The 23,487-nt window shown below is 39.3% G+C and overlaps 2 protein-coding genes across 5 annotated transcripts in view; both read left to right on the forward strand.

Moving 5' to 3' along the window:
- The window catches only part of nkx2.2a (NK2 homeobox 2a), a 10,514-nt gene extending 709 nt beyond the window's left edge, over nucleotides 1-9,805 (forward strand). The window contains exons 2-3 of one of the 3 annotated variants that reach the window (XM_076877642.1): nucleotides 599-931; nucleotides 8,748-9,805. In XM_076877642.1, the coding sequence (XP_076733757.1) occupies nucleotides 599-931; nucleotides 8,748-8,938 (524 nt within the window). In that variant the 3' untranslated portion in view covers nucleotides 8,939-9,805. Of the gene's footprint in view, nucleotides 1-598; nucleotides 1,618-8,747 lie in introns of those variants that run through there. The other 2 variants (XM_004566532.3, XM_004566533.5) reach the window with 2 other exon arrangements.
- An 11,073-nt stretch (nucleotides 9,806-20,878) lies between these two features.
- On the forward strand, nucleotides 20,879-23,270 carry nkx2.4a (NK2 homeobox 4a). 2 transcript variants are annotated; one of them, XM_076877508.1, is made up of 2 exons: nucleotides 20,879-21,378; nucleotides 21,865-23,270. In XM_076877508.1, the coding sequence occupies exons 1-2, from the start codon at nucleotides 21,009-21,011 to the stop codon at nucleotides 22,545-22,547; spliced, it is 1,053 nt and encodes a 350-aa protein (XP_076733623.1). In that variant the 5' UTR covers nucleotides 20,879-21,008; the 3' UTR covers nucleotides 22,548-23,270. The 2 variants fall into 2 exon arrangements, with proteins under 2 accessions (XP_076733623.1, XP_004566591.1); XM_004566534.2 differs by having other exon boundaries at nucleotides 21,892-23,270.
- Nucleotides 23,271-23,487: the final 217 nt, after the last annotated feature.

Consider the following 23,487-nt stretch of genomic DNA (forward strand, 5'->3'; position numbering starts at 1 on the left):
AAGCTATTCGGTTACATTAAACCATAACTGATGACATGCAGCTTCCAGATCCAGCCCAGCGATGCCCTTGGGTGGCTTTCAGTGTTAAAATTTATGCACCGTGCACTGCTCGATTGTGGCGTTTGCAGCTCAACAAATGCGCTCAGTGTTTAGACTCCTGCACTTTGCATTGTAAGAATTCGATCGATTAAGCACCGTGGAAAAACAAGGGGGCTGTCAGTTACTCAGAGTATAATCATGGTGTGAAATATAAGCCTGCATTCTGTGGGGATTTACAAGCACACAATGCACCTTTTAATGCTTCACTGATTCGCCCTGCTCGTGTAGAACTGGGCTGAGGAATTGTTCTGTTTTTCAGTTTTCCACGCGTCCTAAATAGTTGAAATTAGCCACAGGTCTTGGGCTTGTATTCTTCAGTTAGGCTTCTGTATTAAAGATGTTGTAAGAGTCGTTAAATCCCGAGAAATTGAACATAATATCGCTTTAAAGCGAGGTTATTCGAATTAAGCAGTAATGGTGGCGCATCCTAAACTTTCCATGGAGATTATGTGTTTGTGATAAATGTCTCTAAGAACTTTACAACATAACATTTTGACAGTGTTTCTCCCGTTTCTTGCCGCAGTGCACGGTCTATCCGCCAGCTCTCAGGACTCCGCCAAGTCCCCGGAGCCTTCTGCGGACGACGAATCGCCGGACAACGACAAGGAAACTTCCAGCAGCGGCGGGAGCGACTCTGGCAAGAAGCGGAAAAGGAGGGTGTTGTTTTCCAAGGCACAGACCTATGAGCTGGAGCGCCGCTTCAGACAGCAGAGGTACCTGTCCGCCCCGGAGAGGGAGCACCTGGCCAGCTTGATCCGCCTCACCCCGACCCAAGTGAAGATCTGGTTCCAGAACCACCGGTATAAGATGAAGAGAGCCCGGGCCGAGAAAGGTATGGAAGTGACCCATCTCCCTTCTCCCAGGCGGGTGGCCGTGCCCGTCTTAGTCAGGGATGGAAAGCCTTGTCACACTCTTAAAGCTCAGGACTTGGCGGCCACTTTTCAGGCCGGGATCCCCTTTTCGGCATATAGTGCCCAGTCACTCCAACACATGCAGTATAACGCGCAGTACAGCGCCGCGGCCACGCCACAATTCCCCACAGCACATCACTTGGTGCAAACGCAACAGTGGACTTGGTGAGAGAAATTATAGAGACTTGGCTTGGAGGCGCGGTAGGGAGTTTCACCACAAAGCAAAGAAAAAATAAAACACACAAACAAAAGACTTTTCATTTTTGCAGCTTGACTCATATATATACTACCATTTTTATTCGGGGCTCATGTGTGCGCCGTGTTTACATGTTTTCGTTAAGAGAACTGGGTCCAAACCTCTCCCATATAGATTTTATTAAGAATGTCAATGCTCTTCTTGTGATTTTTTATTTTTTATTTTATTTTTTTGTAAGTATGTTGTGTGTTGGTTGTAGAGATGTTTCCTCTTTTTTTTTCTTTGTCCCTTCGTGTTATTATCAGCACGTACGAACCACTTTATAATTATAGAAATTTTAATTTCTTGCTTCTTTTATGGACCGAAAAAAATATTTATGGCCATGAATAAACACTGGCAAGTTTTCAGCTTTTTCCCTTTGGTTTTTATTTCTTGTAAATAATTTTGTGGCAGGTGTTTGCAACGCAGAGCAGTTGCGGGAGTGTGGCGATGAAGAGGGTTGTGTAGCCTACATTTCTGAATCTTTTAATTAAAAAAATAAAATAAGGGGACTGCCGTGTAAATAAAAACTGTAGCCTCGCGGCGACGGTAAAATAACCGATTTTGTTTTTTTAAATAAAAAAAAACATCATTTAAATAAAATGCGTTGTTTCTGACACCAGGGTTTGGTTTATAGCCGCCACTGTGAAAATTCTATTTTATTTTAAAAGACACCGGTAAACGTGATGATAAAAGGCGATGATGAAAACACTTTATTGTGGCACAGAATGGAAGTGAGCACGGGAACGAAAAAAAAAATCTCCAGCGCACTTCAGTTCTTTCTCTTTCAGGCAAATTTAATCCCGAAAATATTTTTTCTCAATCCGAACACCTCGCTAATAAAGAGCCGAAAGTCACTTGTGAAATGGGACTAAAATCCACTCACTTACTATAAGTGGGCTTCTCAACATAAGAAGCTTTTGAGTGAAAAGCTCTCCTTTTTGTCAGCATCCCCAACCACCCCCGGCCTTGGTTGTAAAGTGGTAGACTGCGAGGAAAAACATCGTTTAATGCAATAAATGTTTTGTTATCTTGTTAAGCGCTAAACTGCAAACAGAGCAGGACGGATCAATGACTCACCAGCCTTCTTTGTTTAATCACGGCAGCGTTCAGCTAAAATTCGCGTGGCTTACAGAGGCTTGAAGGGACTAATAAAGACATTTTTTACACGATCATATAACATGTTGGCAATCATAGCCCGCATTACAATATACTTTACGCTATTAGGCGTTCTTTACCGTGGGACCAAAACGAGCACAAATGGCTCCCCAGTGATCCGCAGAGCGCATTGCGGATTATCAGACTCCAGTCAATATCTTGAGTAAATATGATAACCTAGTTGAAAAAAATCTATGCATTTTGTTTGTCCCGGGCCAAAAAATCTCACAGCAGATGTTAGAGTCGCCCCTATCATCACCGAACAAACAGCTAAATTGGGCAGATTTGCTAATTATTTACAGAATTGAGTCTCAGGGGGCTACTGCTTTTGTGGATGACACAGACTCAATTTGTCGCTGACAGAAAGGTTTTGTGTTTCGAGCTTCCAGGTCAAATAAATCAAACTTTATTTTTTTATTTCTTTGTCTTAAAACCCCCAGAAACGTGTGTGTGCGTGTGTTAAATAAGCAGACGCAGTTATTATAGAAACCCGCCACATGCGAAGAGAAAAATGACGTGAGTACCAGTGCGTGTTATGAGAATTATAAAGAGAACCGATAAGAGTCGATGATAAATGATTGCCTGTCTGTGATTGGATTTTAGTGAACTCTGACTGGTTTCTTTCAAATCAAACTCAAACTGAACAAGTCCCGGAACAATAAGGCAATTTAAAAACTCATAAGTGAAAGAATGACGCTGACATTTGTGTCAGTTTTTGTCCAACAGAGAAGGCAGCTCTGCGACTCTATCACTGCGCAACGCAAGTGCACGAGGCAATAAAAAAATAAAAAATAAAAAACAAAAGCCCAGGCCTGGTTTCTGTGGATGTTAGAGGCGTGCATGCTAACGAGCAGCAGGAGTGGAGATGCAGACAGTGTAGATAGACAGAGTTTCTTGGTGCTGTTCAGAGTCAGGGAGATGTATCCTTGGGCTTTTTGTCCTGCCTGTCACTTGGTGCCATTGTGATCCTTGCTGCACACGTTGTGTCCCATATGGGCAGCTGGGCTCGGAAAAGGAGAAAAGAATCTCTTACAAGCCCCAAATTGTATCAAGCTTTCAAATAAAGCATTGTTGTCTCTCAAAGAAAAACGAATTAAAAATTCGTGCTATATCTATTCTGGTCAAAAAAGAAGCCCCATTCACACATAACAGGGAGTCCTTCTTCCTTGATAGAGCTATGCCAACAACAGCCTTCTCATTTCTCTTTTCCCTCTATCCTCCCATTCTCCAACGTGAAAGGCCGATTATTGTCTGTCCAAAAAAGTGGCTCGTCAAGGCGCAAAAACTATTTTTAATTCTAGACAGTGTTCTTCCTTGTTTGCTGTGCGTGGGCCTGTTTCTAAAATGAACACATGGAAAAATATTTGACACTGTTTGGCCCCCGTCCTTTTTTAAGGACTTCCGTATCGAGCGTAAACTTGATCTACTATTAATTAACAATTTACGGTTAGATTTCACAGCAGCTCTCCTGACTTTAAAGCCAGTGCCGCGCTGCTGTGCGATATACGGATGTAGAACAAATAATACACCTGACTAATAATTAAATGCTGAAGCTGCCATTTGCACTTTTATTTTGCTGTGATCTCTGGAAAATGCAGATGTTTTTCCGTGAGGACAAAAACTGGGTTTGTTGGCAGGTGTGTTGTGGACTTTTGCGCATGAAAGACCGGAACTGATCCCATTCAAGTGGTTTCTTTATTCATAAATTGCCTTTACAGTTTCATATTTAACAATATGATATTTAACACTTTTTCGGAACCATACAAATCTGCTTTCAGAAATTATGCTCACTTGCAAATATAAAGTGATTTAAACCAGCTGGAAGCTCCCTGCGCGTTCAGTCAGGCTCTGTCGTGTTTTCCACAAAACTGAAGTAAAACCTCAATAGTGTCTTCGTGGAAGCCTTTACGATAAACTTTTATGACGAACAGCATTCTCTTTGCACCCCCGTATTGCCATTAACGCACCAGAAAATTACACTACACCTCTATCCGCTCAGCAACAGGGTCAGATTTATCGGAAATTGCTTTTGGCTGCTTGAAGGGATAAAGCAGTACGATATTAAAACAAGCATCTTGGCGTGCAGCATAGTTCAACCTGCGTGGATAACTCTATTATATACCTTGGAATACAATACTTGAGGAAATATGCACTTGGGACACCGTGAATCTTCGTCATCCTGCCCATTTGAACCTCGACATGAATCATTTTTCTATCACGCACATCGCCAAATAAACGAGGATTTCAAAGCTATAATAAGCGGTGCTTTTCATTTAAAGGAAGCGATCTGGGTTTTATTGCCTTAAAGGAGATCCAGATTAGATTCGCCACAGTGCCGATATTAAAGAGAAAGGGGAGTGACGGAGGGAGGGGGAGGGGGAGACGGAGAAGAAAAAACGTTGCGCCAGGTTGCCACAAGATGGAAGCAGAGGTCTTCAGTTGGCGCCATGCAGCTCTTACCTGCAAATGTCGCCTTACTGCATCTAATTCCATCGCTACAAATTACTGCAGCTAAATCATATTCCAACTGCTGAAATAATGCGCCTTTTTTTCTCTTTAATGAACCAGCAAACTTGACTGTCTTTTAAGTGCATGATTGCGGTTTATGACATTGTTATGGATCTTGAGAGCATAATCATATTGCTCTTCAAAACAAACTAGGCTCGACGTAAACAGTCCACGGGCAATTAGCACAGTTTCCATTTCACAGTCAGAGAGAGGGAACTGGCGGAGAAATAGTCTGCGTGTCTCCACGGTGTGGCGCAATTGGATAGGGGGAGAAACGGGGTGCAGCAGCTCGCAGATTAATTCACTCCAGTGAAAGTGAACAATGGGGGTGAAGTAAGGTTTACCAAAGAAAGTCTGAATCAATCATCGCCTTTTACAACAAAGAAGGCTGTGAGTCATAGCTGGTCACGCGTGTGAAAATCTAAATCTACACCGCTGCTACGTTTTGTGCCAGAAACGCAAAGGAGAGGTGTGTGTTTTTGTTTTTTTAAAAATAAAATCAAACAAAATAATAACTAATAATCTACTTGGAGCATCAAATAAACTCAGAGAGGGCTGGATCTGTTTCCTTACGATCAAAGGAAAATAATGAAAATTAAGCATCATATTTGGTATCAAGAATCAAATCGTTAGCATTTTGGGTTTTTACATGTGCATCACGTCCTGCAGTCACATAGACTTACTTTCCAAGCTGCAAAATGCCTGAACACATCCCTCCATGTAGAGAACTATGCAAAGCACTGCAAAATGGGTCAAATGACGTCAAAGTAAAAGCTACCATCTTTATGCACCTGCTCAGTTCAGCGTCAGTGAGCTTGCAACTGTAGGGGGCCTCATTGGGTTAGAAACGTTTCGCAGCAGGGGGTGCGGAGATGCTGAACACGGTGAAGGAGGGTTGAGGGGAGAGGAGATAAATTCTTAATCTGCTTGCATTGTGACCAGTTTTGACTTTGGAATAAAAACAGCGGTTTGAAACAAACACACACAGCGCTGAGAGCAGAAACATATCAAGACATCAACACTGGGGCTTCTTCTGTTTGCTGTTTTGGTGTCAGCCGGTGGGCATGTGAAAGTAACACGGTCATATTCGAATCCACGAGCTGCATTCAAATTGGTGCTGTGTGTATTAGTGTAGGCGGCAGGCTGCTGTGTGAAGCAGACAAAGCCCACATGACACATACACAAGTTGACTCAGCGAGCGTCTGCAGAGTACTGTTCACATCAGCAGCCCATCTGCGTGAGAAGAGTCTGGAGAGGTGCGAGCTGCCTAACACAAACACCAGCATCTATGACTTACACAAGGAAGAAACCGGAGAGCTGAAGTTTTCTGTGGAGCTCAAAGGGGAATCCTTCCATCGTCTCCGAACAGCTCCAGCTTCTGTCACACTGTGTTTATCTATAAGATTAAATAAAACAGGATTGTCTTTGTCCACTTCAATTTGAACTGTACCCATTTAACAGTCAAGAGTAGTGCTTTTCTATGATACACTAAAAGCAAGTATACGCCTGCAGCGCTCTGTAACAAATCTATTTGATTCACAGCCGATGATAAGCTAAATTCATAAAAGGCTTGTCATTGTTCTCACTGAATGAAGTCACTATTTGTAGATGACTTATCTAATGTGTCTAATTAAAGGAATAATTGTGAAAAAGCATTTTAAGTTGCGCACAGTTTATTTTCTGGTATGAAAGATTTCTTGATGTTAAATTGGCACTCGTGTTTGAACTCCATTATTGGGGGAATATATACTAAATATGAACACAGCTTGTGTTATTGCAATGACAAACTATATGCTTCTACCGTGAGCACATTAGGAGGGGTGTAACATATACTTACCATTACTTGTTTAGCTCATTAGCATGTACACGTAAACATCATGGCATCCATTGGTTTAACAAGTGGACACCAGCTCTCCATGCAGCTTCTTACTCTGCAGCGCTTTGACTTGTTATTGCTTCTCCTTTCTTCCCCCCTGACTGCAGTTCTGTTGCACTATAAAATCTATTCGCTTGAGTTTCGTCATCCATGTAAGCCCACGGTCACAACCTTCACTTTACTTCTATAACAGGGTTTGTTTTTTTTTTGGTGCTTTTTTCTTTCATATTTGTCTGCATTAGAGGTATGAAATGCCAAGACAGGAAATGTAAACACAGTGACGTTATTCGGAAATTTAATGATTTTAAGGAAAATCCAGTCATTGGATACGATCTCTAAGTAAACACTGCAAGACATCCGCATGTATTCAGTTTTCATTCTTGCCTCCACACGCAAGAGAAAACACGCCACGGTGTTTTGCCGTGGGAGACGCTGATCGTGCAGTTCTTTAAAAGTGGCAGGTCTGAGTTTAAAGTGCTGCAGATGACCAGCAGCCAGCTCAGAGTCATCTCACGGAAAAGGGGGGGGGCGTCAAGGTTCTTGACTTTGCTGAATGTTGAGATTAAGAAAACAGCAAAGAGATGAGGAGAGTGACAGGGTGAGTAGAGTGCTCAGAGACTAAAGTTTGGATTTTTCTTCTCAAATAATTTACTCAATCTAATCTACTCCACGAACCGATGTAAAATCCTATAATGTGTATGATGAATTAAATAAAGGACTGCAAAAAAAAATCACGTTGTTTTGTTAATTTTTGGTATTTTCTGACGAGTGTGCTTAGGATCATAATGAAATGATGATAAGTGGGATACAAATTTAATTTACCTACCACGACATGGGTATGAAACGCAGATAGTGTATGTCATAATTTTTCTTAAAATGTTCCAAAGTATGAATCATTAAGTCATACTGTAGCAGCCAATGCCTCTGCTTCCATGAGAGAGAATTACAAAAAAAAAAAAAGGTTGTTGAGTGCCATTAACAACTAAATGTGTCTCAAGCAGCAATGTTTAATTCAGCCTTCTCCAGCCCTCACTGATGGGCAAGCTCTGATGCATTACTGAAAAAATAGATATAAAATCATTCATCCATCATTTTTAGCTGGTGTAAAGTGTAAGGGCAAAGGTCAGGGAATACGGTGATTATTAGTTTTATACAATGACCTGCGAGATCAACTGAGATTCTTGAGCCTGCCATTTTAAATATGTAGTCACACCACCTTATTCTAATGGAAAAGATGTTTAACAGTCAAGCGCTGGAGCAAATATTTCTTCATCTTTTATCAACTTAACTTTTTAAATCGACCTAGTAGCTCTGATGCTGTGGTATTAATGCACTGTACAAGTGAAGGGGCGTTAAGCCCTTTGCAGAAGAAGCAGGAAAAGTAGATGATTCAAATTTCAGTGTCTATAGTATGAGTGGACTGTTCATGCACCCCTTTGGTTTGCCAACAGTGTCTTTTTTTTCTTTCTTTTCTTTTCTTTTCTTAAAAAACAAAACAAAACAAAAAAAACAAGACTTAATTTCACACCAGGTGACTTTTTCTACACATTATATCCAAATGATCCAGAGTCCTTAATTTGTAAATTAAGGCAACATCATTCACAGTCTGTGTACCTGTGCAATGCCTGTGGGACAATGCAAATATGACACATTACCTTTTTGTTTCAGATATGCTGTAATTAATGATTAATTAGATGAGCTGATCTACATGCCCAAATAAATATGCAATAAAAATACGATAAAGATAGGCACTCTTATTTGGACTTGAAACCGTTTCATAGCACCTGCAGGTAAATTTCAACCCACGGTGAATGATAATGTTCAGAGCCGACTAAGCTCAAAGTCGACTCTCTCTTGCATCTCTGAGTTCTATTAAAAGTTGTGCTGCTGTGTTATGATATGCAAATCACCATATGGTCTTATTTCCCTTTGTCTTCTCTTTCTCAATGTTCCACCTCAGGACTTGAATTGTCTTGTATAAAACCCACAGTCCGCTGCAGTCAGGTGGGCTGGATGGGGGACAGCGCCAACAATCAGGTTCCCAGAGTTGAGTGTTTATGCCTTTCACTTAATGGATTGTCTCACCTTCTTCAGAGGATGAACATGAGGTGCTTGAGATGCCAGCACTGCAAATGGATCCTGGGCCTTTGAGGCTGATAACGACTGGCCGTCATCTGTTTCAGACATGCTTCAATCAGCAGGCGTGATGATCAAAGAGCAGCAATGTAGCAGCAGTGTTTTACCAATTCAAATCATCTAATTAACTTCCTGTTTAAAGAGGATGTAAAATATGTGTAGCAGGATGTGCCTATCATGTGTTTGTGCACTTGTGCTCTGTGGTGAATTTTTAATGTGTTTCATGGCTCTCTGCAATAGATGGAAAATAAAAGTTTCTCTATGATATTTCCTTTTGCACTGCCTGACTTCATTATACAACGTATCACATCGCGTGCTCTTTGAAATGTATGAGTATGAAGCAATAACCTTCAACGTATTCATCTGTTGTAGTCATTAATGCATAGATCGTCCTACCAAACAGCATGGGTGCCACAAACATCACAAGCATGGCCACAAACTGCTGAAGAACTCTAACACTAGCATGGTGATGCAGAAAAATCCCTCTATACAAGCTCATCAAATATGTAATCATTTACATCTCGGGGGACAAATTCATTATTATGAATTTGCATTTTTTTTTATTTATGCATAAAACTCTTTTTTAACTCGTAATGTGGTCCAAATCCAACTGCAAAAGTTTAATTTGTTTGATTTTTTTGTTTTGTTTTCGGCTCCATTCATGCTCCACGTTTCTAAACGACATCAGCACCCTCAACCCTGCAGGTTCCTCAGATCCTCTGCAGTCCATTGTCCTTTTTCCTTTACTCAGAGGAAAAGAAAAGAGGCAGCTACATTTAACTTTCAGGTCGTCAAGTGTTCCATTTCTTTTTGAAACCAACACTGTACATATGAAATGTTATTTATTATGTATTTGTATCTGTTCTTCCCATCAACGTTTGCTTTAAATGTGAACTGTACAGACAATTACCCAAAATTTATTTAAATAAATGTTATTATTGCATTTGCTTTGCTATTTGAATTTTATTGGTTTTACTAAATGACAAACTTGTACCTCATTTGTACATCATTCATATTGATTCTGATATCATGCAGCACAACAGTACATCACATACTGCATATCTGTAAACAATATATTTATGTATCTATATATTTTACTAATTTTATGTTTGTATATGTTGTATTTCATTTCATGGGGAAATAGCATCCTGTTTTGCAGTGCACACAGAGAGAAAGAGAGAGACAGGCTATTGTGTAGACTGTTATATAACTGAAGCAGTGGGATGTGTTCAGGGTAAAACTTTAAGGAAGGCTGTACGTTCAGTTTAACACACTTTGTAAATGCTTCAGTTACAAGAGTTAATAGTTTCACAGATAGTGTTACTGTTAGTGTTCAAGTGCTTAGAAAAGTAAATAATAATCTATTTCTGGTGCTAACGCATTATTTTTGCCTTATATTGGCAAAAATCTTATGTATAAAGTGTATAAAATCTCCACTAATAAATGAAAGGCACAGTCACAGTGCTGATTTCTGTGCCTTCTACAGTAGCAGAGTTCTGGTTCGTGATGACAACTCTTATGTTTATTAATCTTCAGTTATCTGAGATGCAAAAAAGTTTAAAACAAACAGAGGTTTAATACTTTAGTGTAATTTGATTGGATGAAGAATATGAAGAATAGTGGTAAATGTGGCAAAAGGATGAACTGAAGGACACATGAAGCGCACGCATGGAAAAGGTGAAAACATCAAAGCACATTTATTTTATTGTAAGGTGCACACAGTGAGTCAGAAACACTTAAGAAACAATGTAACCACGCCCTCAGCATTTTAGACTGAGGTACTCTTGAGCAAGACAAGCACAGAACTCTGAGGCATGATCTGTTAGCTCTCGATTATCATCCAGGTAACTGCAGAAATGTTGCTGCGTGATTCTTTTTAAAGTTGTGTCTGAGTGAGTGCAGCGTTTTAATAATGTTTATTCACTTTCACTCAATTCACAAAAGCTTGCATTTTTACAAAAAGGTACGTTTATTAAAAGTCCAAAATGAGATGATGTGCGTGTTGTCAAACACTTTCATCTATGAATGTGTGTCATATTATTAACCCAGCTAACTTAAACAATACTTTCATAATACGGTTTTTAAAAAGTGTATGAATTGAATCCAGCAGAGAGGTCCATTGAAGCAGGTTCTGTTTGCAGTGGTCAGTCTTACTGATCAGGTAAAAATCTCTTCTTAGTTTCTGTAACTGGGAAAAATCCACCGCCTGCAGAGTATATATGATGTTTCATCTGTGAGCAGACAGATGCCAGAAATAGTTTCTTTAACATGGTTCACTTTCCATTTGATGGTTTCTCCTGTATTATTAAATTAGCTTCACATGCAGAGCACTGAACTGCATTCAGAGACACTTTTTTAAAGAGAAAGCTTTCAAGGTCTCTTTTTGGAGCTCAGGAATGTTTGTTCATCAGTATCAGTGATGACTGGAGCAACAATTTATTGGATAACCAAAGAGACATTTTACAGTTACTTAAAAACTCAGAACTGTTTTTGGCAGTTCACTTTTTGACTTGCCATCATGACACTCATCTGTTCCTGTTTAGATTCATCATCATCATCATCATCAACTTTATTTATAAAGCACTTTAAAACAACCACAGCTGACACAAAGTGCTGTACATTGGAACTGTAAAATAAAATTACATGAGATATAGATAAAAAACAAATAAAAGAAGAGTGAAATCATTAATTAAATAACTACTGCATTAAAAAAGAAACTAAGTCTCACTGAGGTTAAAAGCCAAGGAATAAAAGTGGGTTTTAAGACGTGATTTAATGGTGGCGACAGAGCAGCAGCGTGGGAGTTTAAGAAAGGAGTATTTGAATGCAGTCAGTAACAGCATGTGTCCTTTCTTCATGTGAGTTACTGAACTTTTTTACAGCAAGAAGGCCTGATGTATTTTTATAGCAATAATGCCGATGCAGCGACTCCACATGCAGACTGAGGCTCTTGTTTACCTCAAAATATGAAATACTGAGAATCCATTTTACTTCCAATTTATTTGCAGATCAGAAAGCTGACATATTACAAGTCTTCACATTCCTTGGGATTATTTAAAAAGGCATATTAAACATATATAATCTCATTCCATCATTAAATATGTTGCTGACAAGATGTTAGTAACATAATAGTAATTTAAAAATTAGTTTTACTCCTAATGGCCATGTGTAATATATCTAGGCCTGCTTTTAAACAAGTGGTCACATCCATGTAATTTACATGCAGTGTTCTGCATTTCTGCAGTGTAGTGAACGTCAATAAATCAAGTAAAAGCTGTGAGAGGTGAGCTGTGGCGGGCGGCTGAAGGGTGTTTTGTGTGTTTTCCTGTCGAGTGAGCAGCAGCAGTAGTCATCCGAGCTGAGGAATCTTTTTATGACTCCTGCACTCATGGCTGGAGGGAAGAGAGAGGACGAACCGTCTGCAGCGTTTTAGCACACAGTTTCCTGATGGTTTCAGAGAAGAGGCCAGCCAAGCATTTCAAGTGGCGGAGCAGCGAGAGGGCAGTATTGCAGAGGAGAGCAGGTAGTGTAATGATCAGGTAGACAAGATGACATCGAGCGTCCTCAGAGACGGTCAGACACACTGAGTTCACATCCTTCCAGGCAAAAAGAACCACTGAAACAGGACGAGACAAAACCAACAAACAAGAGAGCCATTAACCACGAGAAGACTTGTTATTACTGTACAGCAGCACAAAGTCAGCGCAGTCTCTGTGCAACACATACAGGAGCACAAACACCGAATACACATGAACTGTTGGCAATAATAAACTGGTATTTGCAGCATGTGTGTAATAGCATGCATTTCTGAGTAGTCACCAACAAAATGGACAAACAACTTCACAATAAAATAAACCATCTTTACGAAGTGCACATGTGCACAACTCATAAAATAGTTATTGCAATCTCTGTCTGCATCTCCTGGGATGAGATCTGATAATAAATGCCAAAGCATAATAATATCTGCACATGTATGTGACTATTAGTTTCTGATGAATTATTTTAGAGTTGTTTTTTGAACTGCATCTCAATAAATCACAGTTTATGGTGCAAATTCTTGCAGGGTTTATATTGTGTGGCGAGCCTCGTTTCACAGTTTGTGATGATCTGCTGTTGATTTATAAAAATCTGCCAGACGTAACAGGTAATTTAACAACTTCTAAATGATTCTCATGCATTGACAACATGATTAAATCCAGTGGAGTATAAACAGTTTTTTCATCACTAACTTCAGCTCTAAACAAACTGTCCAAACTTTAATGAATCGACTAAGGAAAAAGTGTCAAAGGTGCACTTTGACTCACAGGTATGTAGATTTTTAAAAGCTGTATTATTATTTTATATTACACTTCTCATTAAACATGTTTAATTTAAAAATAAATGTTATTCACAGAATAAGGCTGATTTTAAAAGTGTCAATACTCGAACACTCTTTGGTCATTTTCTGCGTTTTAATATCTTTTAAGCAACCAGCCGAGTTTGCTACAGATCACAGCCTGACACAGTGCTGAGATAATAAACCAGCATCTTAATCTGAATCTGAATTTGAATTAGCTGAAGTGGCAGTTGGCTGTTTGGTTAAATAAAAACTGTCCTTAACATGTGGACAATCTGACATTTTCTTTCTGTAGTTCCTCAGAAGAGCACTAAAGAATTATAGAGAGACTGAACTGTTGCATGTTGTTGTTATAGACGGGTGTATTTTGGCCTGAATTTGATCGTTTTGCACAGGTTTTACTCTCTTGCTATGATTCAAGCTGAAACCCATGTCACACTTTTTACATTTATCTCAGAGGTACTTTTTATAGTAACATTCCTCTGGTTTCTTTAAAGTTTCTTTAAAGTTAACTTCCTCCTTCTAAAATAACTGCCTGGTAATTGGTAGAGCACTCCTTGATTCACTTGATTTGCTGCACAAAGTCAATATGGGAAAATATCAACCATTCTAATAGACACACAACACACAAAATGTGTAATGATATAACAGATGTACTGTGTGAATAATGGTTTAAGACATTAAAAAAAGGATAATCCATTTATAAATAATCCGTTTTTTTGCAAACGAGGCAGGACAGAAAATGACTGGTTATTTATTCAAAAAGCTACTTACTATGAATAAATATTTTTAAGGGGAATAAGGATATTGTTTTTTCTTTTGGACAAATTCAAACCACACAAAGCAAAATTTAAATGAAATAAACCCGTAAAAATAGATTTTATTTCCAAAAACAAAAATTTATTCTTTGTAAAGAATAAATTTCTGAAAGTGTGCTGGATACAGATACATGCACTGCAACTGTACATTTGTAGTAGTGTAAAAGTATATAGTAGTATATTCCTTATTTGTATATGTTATATATAATTTGTTATTTATTTTTCTATAAGATACAAATAGCTATGTTTTTATTTATTTTTTACGATGCCATTTTAAAAAAAATAAATTCTGCATACAGTCTTCTACCTTTTCAGGATTACAGCTACCTGGCATTCCCATCCAGCATACAGCGTTTTATTCAGACAGTGCTCAGTAAAAAACGAATAGAAATTAGAGTTTTAATCCTTTGACACTTTGCAGGAAAACTGGACTTTGACTTCATATTTTAAATTGCAGCACATGGTGCATTCTTGTAACTGTCAGGATCAATACATTCACAATTTGAAGTAGTTTTGCGATGTGTTTATGTGGATTCATCTAAATAATGGTAGGCTGTCAGGTGGCCTACTGGATAAAAGCATCCCAAAGTGGGGACAAACAGACAGGTAAAAATGCCACATTGATATGCAGCTTCTGCTCACATTTCCATTGTTGAGTTGTGAGGCCATTTAAAAAGTTTCCGTCTCCACGTTCAGCTCTCAAAGTGTTTTCAAACTTTTGATTAGAAGATACATCTCTTGACTGTTAATGTGAAAATAAGCCGAATAAATGAATTCCTGGCATAAATGGACATCAGGAAACACTTGATGCAAATTGCAGCTATTTGCATGCATTTCAGGTGCAAAACCATGTTTGATCATTATTATTATTATTATTATTATTTATTTTACGGCACTTTTTTTATTCAGAGGTAAAATATATTTATATATCTAACTTTATACTGTTTCTACATTAACAAAGCTTTCTTTTGGGGGGGGGGGGGGAGAGAAGAAGTGCACTTAAATGTTTGAACAATGTTTTGAAGCTTCTTCCAAAATCCAAAAATTATCTAAATTATTTTATTATTTTAACTTTATGCAGCCTGTAATGACTAAAGCAGACATGATTGTAAATCTGAACAGCCTCTTGATTTATTAAGAACAAAAAAAATGCAAATTTGGCTCAAGAAAATGAAAACGGAAAAGAAAAGTCAAAGCAGAACATTGCAAACACTTACATGTCACTGGAAAATGCCAAAAGTCCAAAAAATTATCTTCTACCTTATAATTCTAAGAATCCTCAGTACTTGAACTATGTCTAAATATTGTTATGTAAAACAAGTAAAACGGGGATCCACTTCAAATTAAACTACAAAATTACATTTCAGGACATCAAACAGATTTCATCTTATCACAATAATTGAATGCAAGGGCAACCAGATACAGGAGAAGGACTGGCAGATCCAATTTGCCATATGAGTAACTGGGTGACAAATCCAGAGTGAGCCACGGTTGAGTCACAACTATACTCTCTAACAGCTTTGTTTACCTGCCCTTACTGCTGCCACAATTAATGCAGCAGAGAAGTGGACGAACCAGGTACCCTTGGAACCAAGCACCCAGTCCAAGTACACTATCTGCTTTGTTCTGCCATGCATTTGGTAGTCTGCACTGATCTGCTGCTGTGGTTTTTAATTGTTGCTACAAAAGAGAGCAGCTATGCTAAAATATCGCCACTCAAAACAGTGCAGAGGACAGTGGCACTCACAGAACTCGGAGGACCTAAAATTTCAGGGAGCTAAATCAGTTTCAAACATGGAAGGGCACAATTTGTTGTCTCTTTTTCCTTTGTTGTTGTTGTTATTGTTGTTTTGTTTTTCAAATCTCAAATAAAGTGACTGGTCATAGTTACAGATACAGGATTTATTAAGTCATGTGTGTATAAATTATATGCATAAAAATATGATCTATAAAGTTAATCTCACCAGTCATTCTTTAAAACTCATCATGACATGATTAATGGATCACTGACAGCCTGTCCACGCTTTGCAGTGCCACTGTAGCTTAACGAACCTTAATTAAGGTTGTTATATGCCTTGCTAGTCTTCAGCTTCAGTTTGAAAACTGGAATCACAATCACTTGTTGTCATAAATGTGTACTACAAGGTACAATTTTTATACTACTTTTAATTTCCTATCTGATTAGTTTAGCATATGGTTCAATAATTAAAAAAATTGTGCCAACTGATGTGAAGGTAATTTTTTTGCAATGAGTGTTCTTGAGTGAATAGAATAGAATAGAATTCAACTTTATTGTCATTGCACATGCACAGGTACAGGGCAACGAAATGGTGTACTCAACACATCTTTGACTTAACTTTCCACTCACATTGATGATTTTATTACATTGATGTGATATTAGAAGAGTTTAACATTTTTGTAAAAAAGCAGAAAGAAACTGTTTGGGTTTTTTTGTTTGGGGGGGGGGGGGGTTCTATGGCATGGAAATTAAAAGAATATGTCCTCTTTCAGGCAACATAGAAAAGAATTTAACACAATTCAGTATCTTAATTTGCTTCCAAAAACAAGAAGGAACATTCAGTTTTCTACCACCAGCATAGCTACATATCCCACATGCTGTTATCCCCCAGCTGCAGCACATAATCCAGTCTGATTGGCCTTTACTGCAACTTTATCAACTTAACGAAAAGCTGTATTGTAATACTTTAAGAATAACTTCTAAACGTTAATCCTATTACAGTATGTTAAATTCTTCTTTCCTCCATTTTCCACAGCTGTCAGATTATGGTCAGTGCCCATTAAAGCCCATATTCTGTTTTTGGCACCCTATTAGCATCATTTCGTCCATCAAGCGACATTAATTGTGAATGAATGCAAACTCCTGCAGAAGAATACGGTCTTCAAGAGGTCTGTCACATACTTTCTCCACTTGGGAGGACCTTTAACCTACTTAGCTGAGGAACCGGACCGTTTCAAGTAGTGCAGCTGAAAGATATGCACCTGCCCGCTTTTTACTCTCACACTGCTCTGCGATTTAAGAGGAGAGAAAGTATTTGATCTAAATGGTACTACACTGACTGCAGGTGTGGAATTTCCTCCACAAATCTCAGCAAAAATTCACCCTCTGGGCCGGGCAGTATAGAGATGCGCTTTACATGAAGAAAAACTGATTAGTTGTTGTAAGACTGGTGCGTTTAATACCAGTATTTGTGTTTATTTTGCGCCATGCTCTAATATACGAGCCTTTTTGATTCCATGCGCACGAATGTCCAAATACAAATATCAGTAATCTGGAAGAAAAGCTGTACATAAGATCCCCCACCTCCCTCCAGTATCCTTCAATTTACAGATGTAATAAATATCGTGGTGGGTGTTGTTTGACTGTTAAAGAATACTTGCTGCTTTCTTCTTTTTCTTTTCGTTGACAAACCCTGACATGAATTTATAAATCCCTGGCTTCTTTTCCGTTAGAATATGTTTGAACTTAAATTTAAAAATAAGGATCCCAGTCTACAAGGTTCGGTGTGTATTTTCAGGTTTTCCTTCTTCTCCTTCTTCTTCTTTGTAAACTCGCCACACCAAAATGCGTCGTTTTGCAAATCCACCTTTTTCTTAACATACCCAAGAAGCTGTTTTCTTTTAACTAGAGGCCGGTGTACTCACAACGAAATCTAAACGAAAACACTAGAAATCTAAGGAAGATGTCCCAGACAATCGAAAGAGAGATTCACGGTTCGCGCGTAAATTACGCACAGAAAAATTTACCCAGATAAATGATTCCCGTAGCTTAGATAACATTACAATAACGGCACACGTTTGTTTCCACTTTTCAAAAATCATCCAAACAAAGAAGAAGATGAGAAGTAAGAGAAACTGGAAACCACTTTTAGTGTGATTAATTTCACTCGTATTATTTTACAGATAGAAGTGGGAAATGTGAGGGGTTGTAGGAGCTGCAAGACGAAATCGTTTTCGTGTTTTCTGCACTTTGTGCTCGGCCGGTGCGTGGTTGAGGTGACAGGTCAGGACCCTGGCCCTCTAGCCATCTCTCCACATCTCTCAGGGTATTGAACTAGCATCGAAGAGATGGAGAAAAGCACTTCAGTAACCAGGCGCTTGAATCCATCTGCTGTGCTGAGCTGATGGAGGCGAAGGTATTGAGCAAAGGCTATCTGTAGGATACAAACTACATAAATGGGTTGTTATTAGGTTCTCGTTAACAACACTTAAATGTTCCGATAAAAGCGTAGATATAGAGAGAAAAATGGTTAGAATGTTGTTATAGAAAGTCGCCGCTGTTTATCTGAACACCGCGGTTTGCGCCAGTAATCTCTATCGTTAATGAACACAATTTAAGAGATCATTTAGTCCCTGGTGGCAAGCACGCTGATGCCTATAGAATATTATGTAACATACTTCTGTTTGTCTTCAGGAATAAAGTCACAGAAGCATGTGAACTGATTTGCTCTGTGACTTAGTGAGAAAGCTTAACGTCTTCTTTAAGGAAAAATGTATTCCATAGACACTAACTAGCTTCCCATTTGGAATTTTGGGAATAAAAAAGCAGTATTCTTCGCCATAGTGCCAACAATTTATTGATTGTATTTCTTGTGATGGAAAGAATCAATGTGGGCTAATTTATATGAATAATTCCCCGATGTTTTTCAGAACGCATCGTACCCGTTTGCTTGACTAAGCAGACAAGCGAAACTAAGCACGAGACAAAAATTATTGCTAAACATAGTTTGAAAAGTGGAGAATATTTTAAATCTTTTTCTCTTTGTTCGTCTTAGATTTGTGAACCAACCTTGGGTGGGCCTTCTTCACGAGTCCCGGCGCGTTCCTTTATATGGCTCCGGTTGCATTTTCCGCATCATCTCCACAGGATGTAAAAGTTAACTAGGACTGAAAACTATATAAAAATGAACTATAAGCGCCTATAAGAGTTGCATGCAGCCTACCAGCTCCACATTTTTATGGGATCCTAATGTGGAGGGTTTGTGGACCGGGTCCTGCTCTCTGACTCAGTAATCCACAAGGTTGAGAGGTTTGCCTCATTTACATAATGTTAGAGGTCTGGGCCGAGGCCTACTTTTCTTTTCTACTTGAAAAGACACCATGCTGCTGTTCCCAAAAGAGTGGAAAAGGCTCACAGACGTCTGGACAAGCATAGGTGTATTTTCAGGTAGGAAATATTACTCTAAAAAAGGCTAATTTACCCTAATTTATGTTCTAATAGAAATAGCTTTTCGGGAGATTCTTTATTTTACACAGGTTAGACCGCATTCTTTTCAAACGCCATTTTTTCTTTTCTTTTTGTCTTCAGTGTCTTTCTGACAACTCCAGCTGACTTTGGAAAAAGCACGCACTGTTTTGTTTTCCTGAAGAACAATAAAGCCCAGCCACTTCACATTAAATCCGCCGCGGAGTGCGGGCATCTGGGGGGAAAGAAAAATAAGAAATCCGGCTTCTGAAATATGCATAGGAAAAAATGAATGATTACAATCAGCCTATCAACTTAACCGGAGATTGCTGTTCTTGATATTTCTCTATAATTGATGGCTGACCATGTCACATCTTCATTTACTCAATTAGGGTAGGTAGCTACTTGCTGCCATGCCATGGCAAATTACATTAGTGGCTTCATGCAGACGAGTGGTTCCTTCCTACAATAATGAAGACAGCGACACATTTCACGTCTGGAAAATAACCTCCGAGCAGAGCACCTGTTCCCATTGTTGTCTGCAGTATTATGGTGATGATAAAGTTAAAAAAAAATTCAGAGGAAACATTATCATTGTTATGAAAACATATTTTCCAAGAGGAATTGTAGCGGCAAGTCTTTATTACTGAGTAGTTATCAGATATAGGCGTCATAAATCAGTTTAGAAATAAATGACAAATTGAGAAGTTTTTATTAACCACTGTTCGCCGTTTCTAGCGGCTCTTTTCTCATTTGACCCTCTTGTTTTGTTCCTCTTCCTCTTATTCTTCCCCTGGCGCCAGTCAGTTTGCTCAGAGATTACAATGTCAGGTCAAGACTGCAAAGTGTCGTTAATGCATGTTGACCAGACTCGAGGGTTTGAGGCTTAAAATAGTGCACCAAGTCTAATATAATTGTAGATGCCTAAGAAGTATAGGTAAAAAAAAAAAAAAAAAAAAGTAATTTCCTCCCTTTTGATCCTAAATTAGGTTATATGGAGTCGGATGCTGTATGATTAGTTTCGGAAAAATATAATTTACAAATTCGTTTATGTCTTTTGCTGTGTGAGTGCTGTGTAATGGCAAAGAGTTTTGGACCCATACTGCATTTTTCAACATATTTTTCTTTCTTTTCTTTTTTTCTTTTTGAGCTTATTTGGACTTGTTCCTCTTCGCTGGGATAAAATGATGCTCAAGAAGCATAAACGAGCTGGTCATACAACTTCATTGTGACTCTTTGATGATACTCGGTGGCCCTTATGTCTGTTCAAAGTGCTCTCAAAGTTTCTAGAAAGAGTGGAATTCCCTACTGACGCAAAATAGTCATATGTGGTCAGATCAGCTGATGTGCGGAACATAATGGGATATTCTCACCTGTATGTAGCTGCTGCAAACACAGAATCGTGAGTATGTGTCGTAGTTTTATTCACGTATACAAGTTAATACAAAGCAAAGTGTGTTTTCATGAATTATTTCCCTAAAATGTCAATGACTATTGTTTGCTGGTTTAGGAGTTTTGCTCCGCCCCCTGTGTTTGTCGTAAACCTGGCTCCTGGCTCCAATAAACCCGGGCTAAGAGCGCCCTGGGCTCGCCTCCTTCTCTAAGGCGATCAATAGGATCTCAGGCGCACTACAAGCACTCTCTTACGTAGACATCCACCAAGGAGAGAGCCGATACAACAACACGGTTGATCTGCTCAAACACAAAAATCTACCTGCTTTCTGAATCATGTCGTTGAGCCCAAAGCACACAACGCCTTTTTCAGTGACAGATATTTTGAGTCCAATCGAGGAGACCTACAAGAAGTTTAGTGGCATGGACGGCGCAGGGAACCTAACCTCTCCACTGGGAGCCTACCGACAGCCTCAGGTGTCTCAGACCGGCATGCAACAGCACTCCATGGGCCATAACGCCACGGTGGCCACCACTTACCACATGCCGCACAGCGTCTCCCAGTTCTCCCACAGCGCAATGGGAGGATACTGCAATGGAAGCATTGGCAACATGGGAGATCTTCCGTCGTACCAGGAAAGCATGCGGAATAGTGCAGCAGCAACAGGGTGGTACAGCGCCAACCCTGATCCAAGATACTCCACAAGTAAGTTCGATTCTCCTTTTATCAACACTTTTCACACTTTTTTTAATCTTCGTAAAACCACAAATGAATTTTGAGAGTGACCGTTAAAAACGCACACGACTAACCTGTAGTTTCTTTTTGTTTGTTTTTTATATGTTAATTTAAAAATGATATATATTGTCCGCTATTTTACAAAATATCTTATTTTAAATGACTGTTTATGCTGATGAAAACCGAAAAGGAGATCATTCTTTGGCTCAGTCTGACTCGACTTTTTTAAAATTTTGGAATAAGAAACAATTTTAAAGCAATAATTTGATAATTTATTATTATTATTATTATTATTATTATTATTATTATTATTATTATTATTATTATTATTATTATATGTTTTTGTTTGTTTATATTTTCCAACTTCAGCCAATAATCAATAAAGACTACTTCAGGCGAAATAGTGTTCTCCTCTTCTGTTTATTGAACGCATGTATATGTATGTATATTTTTAAGTTTCTAGATTCATGGGACCTTCCACAGGTATGAACATGACCGGCATGGGGAGTCTCACAGGAATGGCGGACGCCACCAAAGCCATGCCGGCTCTCCACGCTGCGCCCAGGAGGAAACGGCGCGTCCTGTTCTCACAGGCTCAGGTCTACGAGCTCGAGAGGAGGTTTAAGCAACAGAAATACCTGTCTGCGCCTGAAAGGGAGCACCTGGCCAGTATGATACACCTGACGCCGACTCAGGTGAAGATCTGGTTTCAGAACCACCGGTACAAGATGAAGCGCCAGGCCAAGGACAAGGCAGCGCAACAGATGCAGCAACAGGACGGTTCTCTGTGCCAACAGCAGGCGCAGTCCCCCAGGCGCGTAGCGGTGCCTGTTCTGGTGAAGGACGGTAAACCGTGCCAGAACGGCTCAAATACGCCAACGCCGAACCAGCAGCAGGTACAACAGAACCAACAGCAAAGCCAACAACAGAGCGGAGCTGGAGTCGTGCTCGCATCCTCCACCAACAGCCTCAGCCAGCATCAAAGCCAGCAGCAGGTGAACACTTTGGAGCTGGAAGAGATGTCGCCCAGCCCTCCCTCGCTGCACAGCCAGCTGAACATGGCACAGATAGACACATCTGCTGTAGATTACACCAGTAACATGGTCAGCTCAAACCTCCTGTACGGCAGAACGTGGTAGGACCTAATACAGTACTGTCACTTTCCACTTTTTCTATGTGAACCTGCGGATGAGCCCATGCAAAACAAAACACTGCAATACATACATATATATATATATATACATACACACATATATATATATATGTATATATATATATTCTCGCTGAGGGCTTAAAATGGGGCCCTTTGGCTTTGGAGGGTGTTGAAGTGGGCAAGGGGCGCACAGAGGCGCACCAGCTGATCAGGGCACATTTTCTTGACATCTCTGACAGGGGAGTCTATTTTTGAACTTTGCAGAAATGGCCGCCCTTCAAAGCAATTATGTCGTTTCTGGACCTTTTGTAATCCATGTTTTGGACCTTCCTCATGATGTTTTAAACGTAGTCTATGTTGGTGAAACAAAAAGGAATGCTGCTTCACTTGAGTTCGGACTGGGGGAGAGGTGGGATCAGGTTCGAAGTACACTAAGCCACCACTCCTTATTTGCGGTGATAACCTGGTATTTTATCATATTAATATTGTAAACTAATGTATTCATTTAGACTTATTGAATAAAGTAGGGACTTGTATATTTGGCTAACACACAAGAATGCGTTTAACTGTATAATAATCGTTATTGCGTCCACTTTTATGTTTTCTTTATTCTTTTGTAAGTTAAAAAGGAACAAATGCGTGATGGCTGCTGTATATGTTTCAAAACCAATTGAACGTTAACAATAAATAACTTGAAGTGTGAGAGCTATTCCTGAACAAGTAATTTTTTAAAAGGCATCTGTTTTGGAGTGCATTTTCATTATGTTGTGATTGAGACCAAATTGAGCTGGAAAGCAAGGTCGATGAGGGAGCCAGCATTGTTCAGGTGACATTTTGGAGGGCTGCCTTTCATGGGAAATGTCTGCAAGAGTCTAAGACCGGGAAATCACCCTTTTTTTTAAAAAAACAAAACAACAACAAAACTA

Source organism: Maylandia zebra, linkage group LG19 (genome assembly GCF_041146795.1).
Source record: "Maylandia zebra isolate NMK-2024a linkage group LG19, Mzebra_GT3a, whole genome shotgun sequence".
Lineage (NCBI taxonomy): Eukaryota > Metazoa > Chordata > Actinopteri > Cichliformes > Cichlidae > Maylandia > Maylandia zebra.